We start from the raw sequence: 14,436 nt of genomic DNA on the forward strand, positions 1-14,436 counted from the left end.
TCAATGAAATTTTCTGAAATGATAAAAGTATATCTTTAAAAATTCATCTTTTTCAGAATGCTTTGAAAATGCAGTTAAAGTTTTATTTTCTTTTAAATACTAGAATAGCTGGTTCTTTTCTAAAAAATTTTATAATGAAAATCACTAAATATATCATTGGGATTTTTCTTACATAAAATCTGAATGAAAGTTTATTAGTATTGAAAAACAAAAACTGTGGAAAATAAAAAGTAAGGCAAGAAATATCAAAAAGCATTAACATAGAAGACAAAATAAATTATAATTTTATCTTCTATAATTTTTATAAAAATGAGTTATTGCTTGTTTTCAACCTACAAATTGTTCTATAGCACATTTAAAACCTTAGTGTTAATATAGCATTTGAAGAGAGAAATCTTTCTTTTTATACATTAAAATATCTTAGGTTGTTTTGATTTTATGATTTTTTCAGAATGAATATGACAAAAGGACTAATAATAATAATCTTAGCATATGTTCTTTCAGCTTGCATTGATCTATTTACAAATTGAAGAGAGCATAAAAAAACTACAATAAAGAAAAAATATATTTCTCTTTGCAGACAATACATACATAATGTCCTTTCTCACGTAGTTGAGGGATAGAAGGAAGTTTGGGACTATTTTACATTTGAAGGTGGATGAGAAGATCCAGCTTCCTCAAATGAAAGATCGACTCCGCTGTGGAATTGTCTTATCCCTCAACTGCACGAGAAAGGATGTATAGTGTAAAGACACATTATGTATGTATTGTCTGCAAAGAGAAATATATTTTTTCTTTATTGTATCACATCATCCTGGCTTATTTTTAAAAATAAAAAAACTAGTTTATTTTCATGTTTTTGAAACCTTTTTGAATATTAATATATTGAAAATTAATAGCACTTAACCTTATGTTTATTAGTGAATCAAATGTTAAACATAAACATACATTTATGCCAGCAGGAAAAACAATATATTAGTAAATTCTTTAATATAATGTACTAGTATGTAGTTTTTTAAAACAGAATATTAACACAAAAATTGAAAATTTTCTATAATATAGAGAGAATATTTTGTGCTGCAATCTTTCTATAATATAATCCTTTTATTTATTTTAATATATACAACAAAAAGTATGGAAATGTAATATAAATAATTTCCCATGTTTCAACTCGGGTATTTTGTACGAATAAAAATAGAACACTGCTAAAAACCAAAAATATCTATCAACATATTAACTAACTACTGTTTTAGGATTTTTGTGTTTTAAAGCATTGTTGTTATTTATCATAAAAAAATTAACAAAAGTAAAAATACAATCTAGTAGTTGAAATGTTTTTGATGCTACCTGCAGCATGAGAGTATACTGTAAGTCAAATTATAATTCTCTCAATACTTAATATACATGCAAATTCAATACAATTCAATTCTTATAAAATTTGATGTACGTACAGTAGTAATTTTTATAGACAAGATTCAAAGAGTAATATAAATTTCATGGTAAATATATGTACATATACCATGCAATTTAATTATTTAAATTTAATAAGAGATGGTGCCTAACACCTGCTTCTAGTGACATATTATTTAGAAATTTAAATTGTGGAGAAGTGGCCCGATTTAATATGGCAGTCGTTTGGCAAAATACAATTTGTTTCAGTTCTTATAAAGTTAGCTTTTAAATATAACGTATAGGTTTAATTGTTCTATAATCTGCAATATTTAACAAAGAATTCAAAAAATGTTCATTTTAAACATGAAAATCTGTGTATTGTGAAGTTTTTATATTCTCATTTTTACAATACTGTATATAATTTGACCAGATGACCTTAAGGCAGTAAAGATGTCAGCTTACACTCTGGGGATCAAATTTTTTATGGGCTGTTTCTCCTGACATATCAGGACAAATAGCCCTTGTAAAACTCTTTCCATTATGGACCCAATTAAGAGCCCTCAGGCAGGGAGTTTATGTATACTGTATATATAAAAATTTCCTCAACTTTTGACTATATATTTTGAAAAAATTTATATATATGTATGGAAGAGCCAATGTCAAAACTGGCAAGTTTACAAAGTATCTAATGCCAATTACTCAAAAGTCACTTTTTCACGGTCACGGCTCACATACACACACTTTTTATATATATACAACATTCTAAGAATTATTTAACAACAACTGATTATTAATGCAATAAACTTTTATTTATACATTTAGTTCAAATTTATGTATGGATAAATCAAACGTTTTTAATTATACAAATATATATAATGTATACACGAATATATACATACATCAAAAATTATAAAAAAAACTATTTTCACATTTACATTAATGTGACTGATTAAAAATTTTTTATCAAAAGAAAAATCATAATTGTTTCATTGGAATTAAAATTTTTGTTTAAAACTGGAAACATTTATAATTCTAATCCGTCTTAGATCTGCGCGTTTCGGCAATGTTGGTATTTTTTCTCGACTTCAGTTTCTTCCTCTTTTCTTCGGCTTCTATGTGTTTGGCGAGTTTCCACGAAAGGATTGCACTTATTAATAAGAATGGAGACAGACACAAAAGGACATAATATATGAATTCCACGGGCGACTCTGCAGCCCAACGAACAAAATAATCCAACCATTCCTTCCAATCGAACATCTTGTTTCCTACATAAAAACAACATATTATAGTATGAGTCATATAAAAATTGATGTTGCAATCCAAGTTTAATCTATGTAATGACACTTCTTTTGTCGTCCATTTTAAGTATTGATTATTTAACAATTTCAATACTGTTTAAACTCTTTTAAATAATGTTATATAAGTAAAATTTTAAGTAATTTATCAAAAATTACAAATGAAAAATTGGTACTGAACTTTTTTAATGTATGAAGATTTAATTGGAAATTAATTCATTGATGTATTAACAAATGCAAATTCGGTAGGAGTTACTTTTAAGTAATTCGTACGTATATAAATATAGAGATATTGACCTGGAAATTCCTTCAATGTAACATGATTACTCTTTCTCATTACCCAACTTTTTTTTTCCATCGATTTAATTGCTTTCGAAATATTATTTCGTTTGTCTCATTATAAATATTAGAGCGAGTGGAGAGTGATCTTACCTTTAACTTTCGTCACGGATTTATTACAAACGTTGACTAAACGGCAATATCAACATACCCCATTTTACGGATTGATTTACATGCTTCGAATTCTTCAGTGTTGCCAATATATATTTACATTGAAAATTGTAGAAATACATATTAATAATATAATAAGTAATTAAATATAGCATACAATAATAATTTTAATATCAAAAGTAAAGTTTAAATTAGTGAATTATTATTTTAAATTCTGTACTGTGGGCATTTAGAGGGCGGCGTTAGTATATAGTTAATAGAGCCCTATATAAACAGAGTATGGCCACTCTAACGTATGGACGCCATTTTGAGGCCAAAGTTGCAGTGTCACAGTACTGCTTAGCATTTAAATGAGCAATGTTAGTTAAAAACAGAAATTAGATTCAGAAAGAAGTTATATTAAGTTAAACATTTTTAGAAATAATTTTTAATTATGTTCGGAATAATTGTAGTTTATAAGTGATGGACAAAATATATAACAATAACAGGGCTAGAAGCAAAAAAGTGAAAATATTAAAAAATATTTAGTGGATCACATTTATTCACAGCACTATTGCAATATAAATAATCTGAAAAATATGTATTTAAATTTAAAAATATAACTAAAGACAAAAATTATAAAAAAAAAAATCAATAAAGTTTATTTTTCAATAAGAAAAACTCAAGTAACATAGTGTAACATAGTAACAAATAGTGATTCTCTGCATTTTTTGCAAGGAATGCAGATAATTACTAAATATCAATAATTTATTAATAAAAAGGGTAATTTCCCTGTTACAGGGGGTGTTCTGTAGTCGTCTTTACAATGTCTGTAAAGAGGGAAGAGGCGAGCCTTGTTCAATTAACATTTCATAGCCTGATCTTCCACAAGCAAATTTTAACTGCAGAGCCTTTCTTATTGTATTACTTTGCCATTTTATTTTCCGTGTTGACACATTTCCAAGGGCTGTTATTTGATCAGGATTGAAAATTAATTTTATGTTTGTACTCTGTGTTGACTCTAGACTTTAATTTTCTTATCTCTTCATAGAGATCCTTATTCTTTTCTGCACTCTTTTAACTCTATGTAATGCATTATGCAATTGAGATTACAATTCATTAATTTGTTTTGATTTTGGTGACAGTGGCTGGCTAACAAGATTACCAGAGTCTTGAAATACTGAACCAGATGTCTCATTGTCTTCATCTTCATTCGTGCTTTTACATTCTTCAGCATTTTCTTCAAAAAGAATCAAAGTATGCAATAAAAAAAAATAGAATATTTAATAAGAATATTTTAAATTTATATTATAAATATGTCTGTACTGGGCTGCATAGATGTCATAGGAGATAAATTTGTAGCCTAATTGTGGTCCAAGGTCGGATTTATACACTCACAATTGTTTCTACGCCCTGTTTTTGATTCAGAGCATCTTCTCTTAGGTGCAGGTCTATGAGAAAAAAGTGTAGGACGGCATCAAGCTTCAGCAATCTTCTTCCATCCTTCCTGTGATTCTCACACTGATCTTTCTCAAAATGAACCTATGGGAGTTAATTGTAAATATTCACATCACTAAACCAATATACTTATAAAGGTTAAAATGTATTAACAGACTTAATACTCTTTAGCTTTAGTTTATTAATGTGCAATGTACTGTACAATTAAATAGGTAGGCAAAGCAGAAGTTCTTTCTCATAAAAATTCTGATTCTTACCTCATAAAATTCTGATTCTTTCTCATAAAAATTCTGACAAAGTAATGCATGTTTTCCAGGAATGCGTAATTTTTTATTTTCATCCAGCCTGTTTACTTTAATCTCCAATGCTTTGTTTCTTAGCTTTATCACTTGGAAATCGATGCAGTTTGAATTTAGGAGCTCTATTTTGAGCAATTAATGGCTGATCAACCCGGCATGATCTATTTTTATGTGGTAGCTTTAAGAGCGATATACGTGGTACGATCCAAAAGTTCGGGGAATGCAGTAATCTATGACAACAAAAGCATGTATTTGAAGTTACAGCGTATGAAATGGATTCTACCAAACCACCTCTATGTGTTCAGGTTAATTTCACCCATGTCATGTGATTAAACCGTGAGCGCTGCTGTTTTTTTTCCGGAGATAGTTACCTTTGTCCTGCGACGTAATCAAAGTGGAGTTTCAAGAACAACCTCCAACATTTCGACTTCACCGTGACCTTTCACCGTAGAATCACCGTACACCTTTCTTAGCAATTTTAAAATCTCCGTAGGTGTTTTACCTAAACGCTGGCAAAATTTAATGTTGGAGGTTGTTCTTGAAACTCCACTTTGATTACGTCGCAGGACAAAGGTAACTATCTCCGGAAAAAAACAGCAGCGCTCGTGGTTTAATCACATGACATGGGTGAAATTAACCTGAACACGTAGAGGTGGTTTGGTAGAATCCATTTCATACGCTGTAACTTCAAATACATGCTTTTGTTGTCATAGATTACTGCATTCCTCGAACTTTTGGATCGTACCACGTAGATGTATCGATAGATCTAAAGGCTAAAACAATGATTTCTAACGTCAGTATAGCAAAGTAAGAACTAACTTGATGTTTAGAATCTATTTTAGATTGAAACTACCTGATATATAAAGTTTCCAATCCTGTTATTTATCGTAATAAATAGCTGATTGACACTCGTCATAAGCAGATCGGAAGCTGGCCTCATAATGGCGTCCACAAACCACGTGATCGGCAGTAGCCAATCATATTTTGACCCCCCAGTTGACCATACTCTGTTTATAGAGGGCTCTAATAGTTAACGACGGCCGGATGGCCTAACAGTGAAGGTGGGAACCTACCGCTCTGGGGACCACCCAGTCGCCCCATTGTGGGCCTGGCCGAACCCGTAATGGGTTCGCTATAAGAGGCCCTCGTAATTTAAAAATTTATAAATAATTGAAGAAACAACTAAAATAAATTAAAAGTGTTCTCACATTTCGTCTTTGAAGCGGATGAGAGCTTTCAAATAGCCTAAAGATCGACTTCGCACTAAGATTGTTATGGTCCTGAGACGTAAAAAAGGACGAAATGAAAACACTTTAAATTTATTTTGGTTGTTTTTTCAATTATGTGAATTTTTAAATATATTTATCTTCCCAGTCATTCTATTAATTAATTTCTTAAACCTGAATTCTTGATAGTTTATTTTTTTCAGTATTTAAACTATTCTATTATTGATAATAGCAAATATAGTATATATCCTAAAGTATCGGACGTTTATAAATTCACACGTTGTCGTTAATTGGAGAAAAATATTTCATCGGAAACGTATTGTTTGGAAATAATTTAAATTTTTTCCTTGAACCGGAAACAATCAGGATACCAAATCACTGAATGCTGGCTATAAATCACTTAGCCAATTATTTAATGATAAAGAAGAGCAGCTGAAAATATACGTAAAATGTTGCAGTAAAATCATTTTTGGAAATAAATGCAATGATATGTATAATGACAATTTAGTTGAAAATTGCCCCAGTAATGGGGCAAGTAGCAACCAAATTTCTATTATATATACATTTGAACTGGTCTGGTATTTTCAGCTGTAAAAAGATTGTACTCGTTTGTGGATAAATATAAAAGATAACTAGATTTGCTTATCAAATGTATAAAATTAGAAACAAAATTTTCGAAAGCTGTTGCAATTCACCCAGGTCTTCTCTACATTTTAATTCTTTTTGTCCTATGGGCACTAAAAAGCTCTATTAATTATACTTGTCGTGGGTTTGGTTAAGCTCAGAACAGAGGCGACCAGGTGATGAAGGGAGAAGGCCCGACAAACCTCCCATGAGAAATTCCTTGGGTTCGTTGCCCTCCCGGACTCATCACAGCTACAACGTAGCTAGATGACCAGGGTAATAGATAATCTAGCCGTAAAAAAAAAAAGAAAAGAAAAATTTTCCCATGCCGGGAATCGAACCCGGGCCTTCTGGGTGAAAGCCAGATATCCTAACCACTAGACCACATGGGAATACATTTCATACTCATGTTAAGTCTATAGATATCATTATAGGAATTACAGAAGTTAGCAATGGTGATAGCTTGATTATATCTTTTATAATGATAACATTTAGTTAACGACAAAATTATGTGATAAAAAAATTATAGGCCTATATACATAAGAAATTTTTTATTAATTAATCATCATTTTTCTTTCTTCTTCCTGTTATAGTTAGTTATTTTTCAAAACTTTTTAAATTTATTATTTTATTTGATTTGTGATTAGTACAATTATCATCTAAACAAATTAGGGGCAAGTTGGATGAGTAACTTATCTTCTAAAATTTGTAAATTTTAATTTTTTATGCAAATTTTTATTATTTATTTTCTTATTATCGACATTATACAATATATTCTACTGTAGAATTAATAAAGATTAACGAGATAATTGTAACGTATTCACTAAGACACGAGTTAATACAGGAATGAACTGAGAAATTAAATTTTTTCTTCGTTCTTAATACGATTTCTTTATCTGAAGACGAACTTAAACGTATTAAACTTATTAATCTGATATTAATAACCACTTCATAATCACCATTATTGATTTATGAATGTAACAGCTTAATACTGTATATCAATTACATAAGTAATAATTGAATATAAAGTTGAGTAATTCTATGAGTAACATTACGTAAATGAGCGTTCTGTAAACAGCATAACGCATCCAACGAAGTGCATCGCCAACTCAAAACCGGTTAAAGACACCCACATTGCAGACGTCTATCTTCGCTGCTTTTGTCGTCTGCTGAAGTGAATTATTTCACAGAATTAACACCCATCAATAAGTGAATCTACAATACATTCTTCACACACCTGCTGCAAGAACTGCTTGTTTTGGTAGGTTCCTACATCTTCTATAAACTTCCATTAATTATTAATATTAATTTAATAAAATTAAAAACTGCTATATTATCCTATATATTTATTATTTAGATTATTAACTACTTCATTACGCATTTTATATCGTTAACAATAGAATGTTACTACTTAGTTTTTTATTAATATAATTGTAGTATTTAAATATGACTAGTTACTAATTAATTTTTCATTATTATTTTTTCTAATGGAGGAACGAAACAATTAGTATCGATCAGGTAGAGTAACTAGAAAAAAAATTATATATACAATATATATATATTTAAATATATAACTTAGCTTTTGATCGTTATAAAAAAAATGATTAAATTTTGAATGGATGCATGCAAGAAAAAGATAGAAATCTAATTAAAGTATTGCACAACGTCAATAATTGAAAGTATATTCTTGTTGTTTTCATTGTTTAATTTGTTTTTACTTTCCTGTTACTGGATACTTTCACACGCATTCCACGGGCCACCTGTTATAATGACCTGCATCTGCTTATCTTCAATTATTTTCTAATTTCAAAATAAGGTGGATCCGCAGCATTATTGTTTTTTCTTTAATTAATTCTATGTGTAGTTTATGTTTTTCACAAGTTCACAATCGTCCAAGTTTCAAAGGCGTTTTAGGGTTTATAGGTTACTTAGACAAATCTTTTATACAAATATTTTAATTAATATACATTTTTATACATTAATATTAACATAATAGGTCCGGTATTATATATATTTTTTATTCAAGTTTGTTTAATAGTCACTCTTTTAACTGGAGATGCGTGGCGGGTCAAATTTGACCTTACAATTTTTTTTTTTTTCATTTTGACTCACGAATATTGATTATAAATTCAAATTTTTACGTCACTGGAATAAGAAAAAATAATTTTTTTTGTGTACGTTTCCTGTTCTTTCTTACGTTTAAAGCTCTTTCTAATTAACTGGATTCTTATTTAAATACGACTTAATAATTACTTTATAATCACACGAGCAAAAATATAATTTTAAGATAATAAATGTTATATCCTTTTCTTAAGAATTAATATTTCTATCCATTATTATGTACAGTCGAACCTCCAATAACGTATACAAAATAACCTGCGAACAACAGCCACTGATGGTAACATAAAAAAAAAAATGGCCGTTGTTCGAAGGTTTGAATGTATCAGAAAGTCACACCGGTCAGTAAATTATCGTGTAAATAGCACAAAAATGTTTTATTTTTCTATTATTAGTGTAAATTTTATATAGTATAATTTAATATAATGAATATCGAACGTTACTAAAATTTCTGTTTATTAATTTTATAGTTAGTGGTCTGAAGAAGTAGCATAAATAACTATTAATCGCTCAAATGAACTATAGTTGATCTACAGCCCATAACATTGTAATTAGTTCGAGTCATGTACTAAACAGTTACATTAAATTTATATAAGTTGCTATTTTAATAAAATTTGTCTGTATCGGGCATTTTCACAATACGGAATATAATATTTACACTGTATTTCTAGTAAAATGGACTAAATTTGTAAAATTAATTTTATCCTGTTAAGTTAAAATTACTAGTGTCAAAATATATAACAACGACCTGAAATAATCTTGCATAAAAAGTGAAATATTTTATATTTCTCTATATTTTTTTAAGGCTATTCTATTATGTTTAATGTTTTCCATTCATTTTTTTTTTTAGAGTATCTTCGCATCTAATTATCTAGGTTAATGTTTTACGATGTTATTCAGTTGTGATAGCCAAATATATATATTTAGGCATTTGAATCGAATGTAAAATACATCGTAAAATAGCCATAAGACAATTTAAAAATTGTTGTTTTCCCGAAAAGGTGTGCTATTTTAGTTAAAGAAGAACATAATTTTCCACTTGGATGCTTTTAACTGGATCAGATTTTTAAACGAGGTTATTCGGGATATCGTTAACTCGGAGTTTTTCTGCTCCATTCCTCTTTTATTAAGTGTTGTATCGCTTCTAAATTTGTCCATTTCTATTATTCTTCTGTTGAAAAGCATGAAATTCAGTGGTAAGTTTTTCATATTGATCTTTGATTAAGTAGAAGAATTATTTTCTATGAAAAATAATTCAAATACTATTATTTTCTGAATAAATTAAAATAAGTTTAATTAAAATTAATAATATATAATTTTAAATGTTTGTAAAGCAAAGTATTTTATGTTATTATCCACATTTTAGACTGTAAAATATCAATATATTAGAGACTTATAAGACATAAAATAGGGAAATGTAATCGTCGGATAAATTTGAAGAAATCCTATTCTCAGATGTAAAAATTATATCTTTTTAAATCTTTTCTCTTTAAATTTCATCTTTTTCTATTTATCATTGGAAAATGTATGCCCACATAAATATATAAATGTCGTGCAGGTCACCAAACAGTACATTTAGCCTACAGAAAATGCGATAGATGCATAATAGAAACTCTGTTCGTTTCTTTGCAAAAGTGAACGCTTTAACATTAGTTTGATGTAATTCCTTTAGTTTTACAATGAACAAGTTTAAAAATGACGTCAAATTGTGCATTACCTTAACGAAACGAATAAGCATAGAGCAGTTATTTTCAACGAGAGATCGTAGGTGTGCCGCGAAAAGTTTTGAAGGTTATTAAATAAACTATTTTGGAAATAAAACCAAAGAACAATAAGTGTACATGTCAAAATTAAAACCTCTTTAAATTGATTATACGAGTTTTTCATTGTTATAATGAATAAAGGTATAGGGCTTACATAATGTAACAAAAGATATATATTCATAAGCAAAATGATCTGAGCGTAACACTGCGTTTCTTCGTTTAAAATAAATTTTAAATCAAAAATATATTTATAATTGTCCATATTTAGTTCAAATTATTTTAACTTAGAAATAGCGGGACATTGGACAGGTTACTAAAGACAATTATCGTGTCACTTTTAAATGCAAATTAAGACTTAATGTTAATTGCTTTCGTATGTAAATGAATATTATTAATTTAAATAACTATTATCGTAATCTGATGTTATTTTAAGGAACAACAATACTGTTTTATTTAATTTTCAAAAAATAAAGAAGAAGAATTAGGTTAAGTGGCAAGTAATATGGTAATAGATTGCTTACAAACACAACTTTAAAGCTCGTGATTTTTCCGTGGAAATTTATGCCGCGGAAGTTTAATTTTAGGTTCAAGTGTGCCGTGAGATAAGAGGTTGAAAAACACTGGCTTAGAGAATAGCATGCAATAGTGATTATCACTATTCGTATACTCTGCTATATCCTACTCTTACACATATAAATTTGTATATATATATATATTAACTTCTTCGGCTAGAGTTATCCTTCGCTAGAAAAAAAGCCATCAATTTGTTTTCACTCGTCATCGTATAAATCTACAGATCTTATTTATTTTTATTTTAATAAATCATTTATTATAAACCAATACAGTAGTGCCTCATATAACGTATTTAATCCGTTCCAGGTGCACGTCCGTTAAGTGCAACGTCCGTTATACGAAACGCATTTTCCCATAGAAATACATGCTAAAACATCTAATTCGTTCCGCAGCATAAAATAACCGTACTGTATCAAAAAAAATGAACATGGGGTGCGTTCTTTTATTCCTCCGCGTAACTTTCGCGAATGACATCCGTTTAAAAATTCCTGCGGAACGCGTTCCTAAATTCCGGTGGGAGTTCACGCTGTCGAACGGCCGCTTGTAGCAGTAGTTTACGGTGGAAAGCAACATGGCGTCCTCCATGGCTCAGATAGTTTCCTTTTCGGGTCCATTATGTGGTTTTATGAATGAGAATTTAGAAATCGTGAAAGCGCGAGTTAGCGCACGCGGTGATGTAAGTGTCTTTACGAATTTGTTTTTCGAGGCTATTTTGAATGCTTTTACAACAAATAATTCATTTTATGGTTGAATTTTACAGTTGGGACCCTTCTTTTGCCTTTTAAAGCTCATATTTTAGAATTATAGATTCCTCCATCACGATATTATCGATAGTGGGGGCGTCGCCATCTTTCTTTCTTTCACTGTCGTTCCTAAATGCCTACAAACAGCAGCGCACTCCCGTAGTAGCGGAGACGTAGAGCGACCGCTATTAAAGAACGCACCGATGGAGCAGTCACCAATTATGCCGGAAAGTCCGTTGTTCGCAGCTAGTCCGTTGCTCGAGTCAAGTAACGGCCAAACAGAAAGTTCGCAGCGTCCGTTATTCGAGGCGTACGTTATACGAGGCACCACTGTACTTTATTTTTCTTATTAAATTAATTTTGTTATATTTTTTACTTATTTTTTTACAGAACATTAAATATGAAAGCGAAAATTTTTATGAAATAAATTCAGCTGTAATACAGCGTTTGGAATCATGTAATATAAAGAAGAAAATTTATAGATATTTTGGATAGTATGAAGTGGAACAGAAGTCTATTTGTAGTAGTAATCATCGCATTTGTTTGTATCTGTTACTTTTTCTTTTTGGAAGAAACAACTCTCGACGTACCTTCTAATCTAAAACAAAACGAAGCTTTTATAGTCAAAGAACTTATTAATTATGGAAGAGACTTAATACCCCAAGTAGACGTTTTTATTTGTAACGTCAGTAAAGGCTCGATTTTTCTTAATAATGGCATTTGGCAACGATGCCGAAAATCTCAAATATATTTATATTCGGCATTTTATGATACTAGATACAAATATAAAGACGTTAATTATCCCCAAGTCAGGATAATAGGCATGACTGAAGGAATATTACAAGTATCCTTATATTGCTTACTATGGAAAGATAATGTCGGGTATAGTGTTCCTGCCGAAACTAAAGAGATATGGCTAAAAAATTGGGACGTAGTCGCTGATACAATATTTTACAGACCGTACATTATTAGTTGTCCTCTTCCGTATAATATTAAAGATATCGATGGAGTATCTGTCATAACTACCTCTTGTGAAGAACCAACTGTATATTTTAATTTATCAAGAACGGTGCAAACGGAAAAGAAAAACTTTGCTGTATGTGTCAAGGGAATGGATTTTAAAAACGACATTTCTCTGAGATTAATAGAATGGATCGAAATGCAATTTCTTTTAGGTGCCGATACAGTATCATTTTATGTGTATAACGTTCCAGTTAATGTCGCGCGAGTTTTACACTACTATAAGCAACAAGGTAAAGTTGATATAAACTTCATCTCATTACCAGGTAAGGATCCTAATGATGTCGAAAAACGAACAAAATTTTTAAATAAAAATATCTGGCAAAAAAGAAGACACGAATTAATTCCTTATAACGATTGTTTCTACCGACATATTCATAGTCATAATTTCGTTTTGCTGTTAGATTTAGATGAGATTATTGTTCCAACACGGGATTTAAATTGGCATCAAATGATAAAGAGAATTTTCGATGATCAGCCGGATGCACTGTTAAATTATTGTTCACTTTCGGCTAGAAATGTTTATTTTTTTGATCAGTTTACTGGTGATTCCAACTCTTACAAAGACATTAAAGTTCCTCATTATATGCATATGTTAAAACATATTTACCGTTCAGCTAATTTTAGTAAATTGGGATTTGCGGTAAAGAGTTTTATTTCTACAAATAACACATTGGCAGTTTTTAATCATTACGCTCTTATTCCACTTTATCCACGATTGAGAAGAAACGGCTTGATAAATAAAGACGTGGCTCGTCTTCATCATTATAGATCGGAGTGTCCACTATCAATGAAAATGGATTGCCTCAAAATTTATCTAAAATATCGTGTCAAAGATACTTTAATATGGAAATATGCTCCGATTTTAACGAGAAAAGTTGAGACTACAGTATACAAATTAAATTTCAATGTTTCAAATGCTAATGCTTTCAAATTAGGCCTAAATTAAGCATTTTAAATGTTAACTATTAAATAATTTATAAGGATAATCTCTGAACTTTGATATAAATAAACATATACAATTGAAATTATCGTTTGAACTAAAATAAACTATATTGATTTTATAATGATGTATATTGAATGATGTAATTTTAAATTATAGTTCAAATAAATGTTATTTTTTATGATTAGTGATTGATTGCCGTTATCTATTGAATGATTTTAAATTTAATATATTTTTGTGTATAAGTTAGTATTGATAATAAAACTATAAAATATCAATAGTAAGATAAAATTATAAAGATAATTTTAAAAAACAGAAGAAAATTGATGATAAATATTGTTTATCAGACTCGAACTTATAATCAATGGAATAGTATCAGCGATGCTTAATATGTTCGAAAAAATCATTGAATAATTCCAATATATTTTTTAAAATTTTAATATAATTAACAAAATTATAAATTTTAAATAAATTTACTACAACTTTAAATTTTAGTTGTATTTAAATCCATAATGTTTTTAAATTTGCGAAGTGATGGATCGAATTATTAGTC

General features: G+C 29.4%; 1 protein-coding gene and 1 non-coding gene across 8 annotated transcripts; one reads left to right on the top strand and one right to left on the bottom strand.

Annotated features, from left to right (window-relative positions):
• Positions 1 to 7,043: 7,043 nt before the first annotated feature.
• TRNAE-UUC (transfer RNA glutamic acid (anticodon UUC)) lies at positions 7,044 to 7,115 on the bottom strand. The gene has a single exon. It is a non-coding gene; the product is annotated as a tRNA-Glu (tRNA).
• A 724-nt stretch (positions 7,116 to 7,839) lies between these two features.
• On the top strand, positions 7,840 to 13,972 carry LOC136986563 (uncharacterized). Of its 7 annotated transcripts, none has more exons than XM_067284134.1 (3): positions 7,844 to 7,984; positions 9,843 to 10,037; positions 12,311 to 13,972. In XM_067284134.1, exon 3 carries the CDS (start codon positions 12,417 to 12,419, stop codon positions 13,887 to 13,889), a length of 1,473 nt encoding a protein of 490 aa, XP_067140235.1. In that variant the 5' UTR covers positions 7,844 to 7,984; positions 9,843 to 10,037; positions 12,311 to 12,416; the 3' UTR covers positions 13,890 to 13,972. The 7 variants fall into 7 exon arrangements, with proteins under 7 accessions (XP_067140234.1, XP_067140235.1, XP_067140237.1 ...); XM_067284135.1 differs by lacking the exon at positions 7,844 to 7,984 and adding an exon at positions 8,220 to 8,241; XM_067284137.1 differs by lacking the exons at positions 7,844 to 7,984; positions 9,843 to 10,037 and adding an exon at positions 8,360 to 8,539 and having other exon boundaries at positions 12,311 to 13,095; positions 13,207 to 13,972.
• Positions 13,973 to 14,436: the final 464 nt, after the last annotated feature.

The sequence above is a fragment of the Centruroides vittatus genome, unplaced genomic scaffold (assembly GCF_030686945.1).
Source record: "Centruroides vittatus isolate TY-2023 unplaced genomic scaffold, ASM3068694v2 scaffold_1152, whole genome shotgun sequence".
NCBI classification, from domain to species: domain Eukaryota; kingdom Metazoa; phylum Arthropoda; class Arachnida; order Scorpiones; family Buthidae; genus Centruroides; species Centruroides vittatus.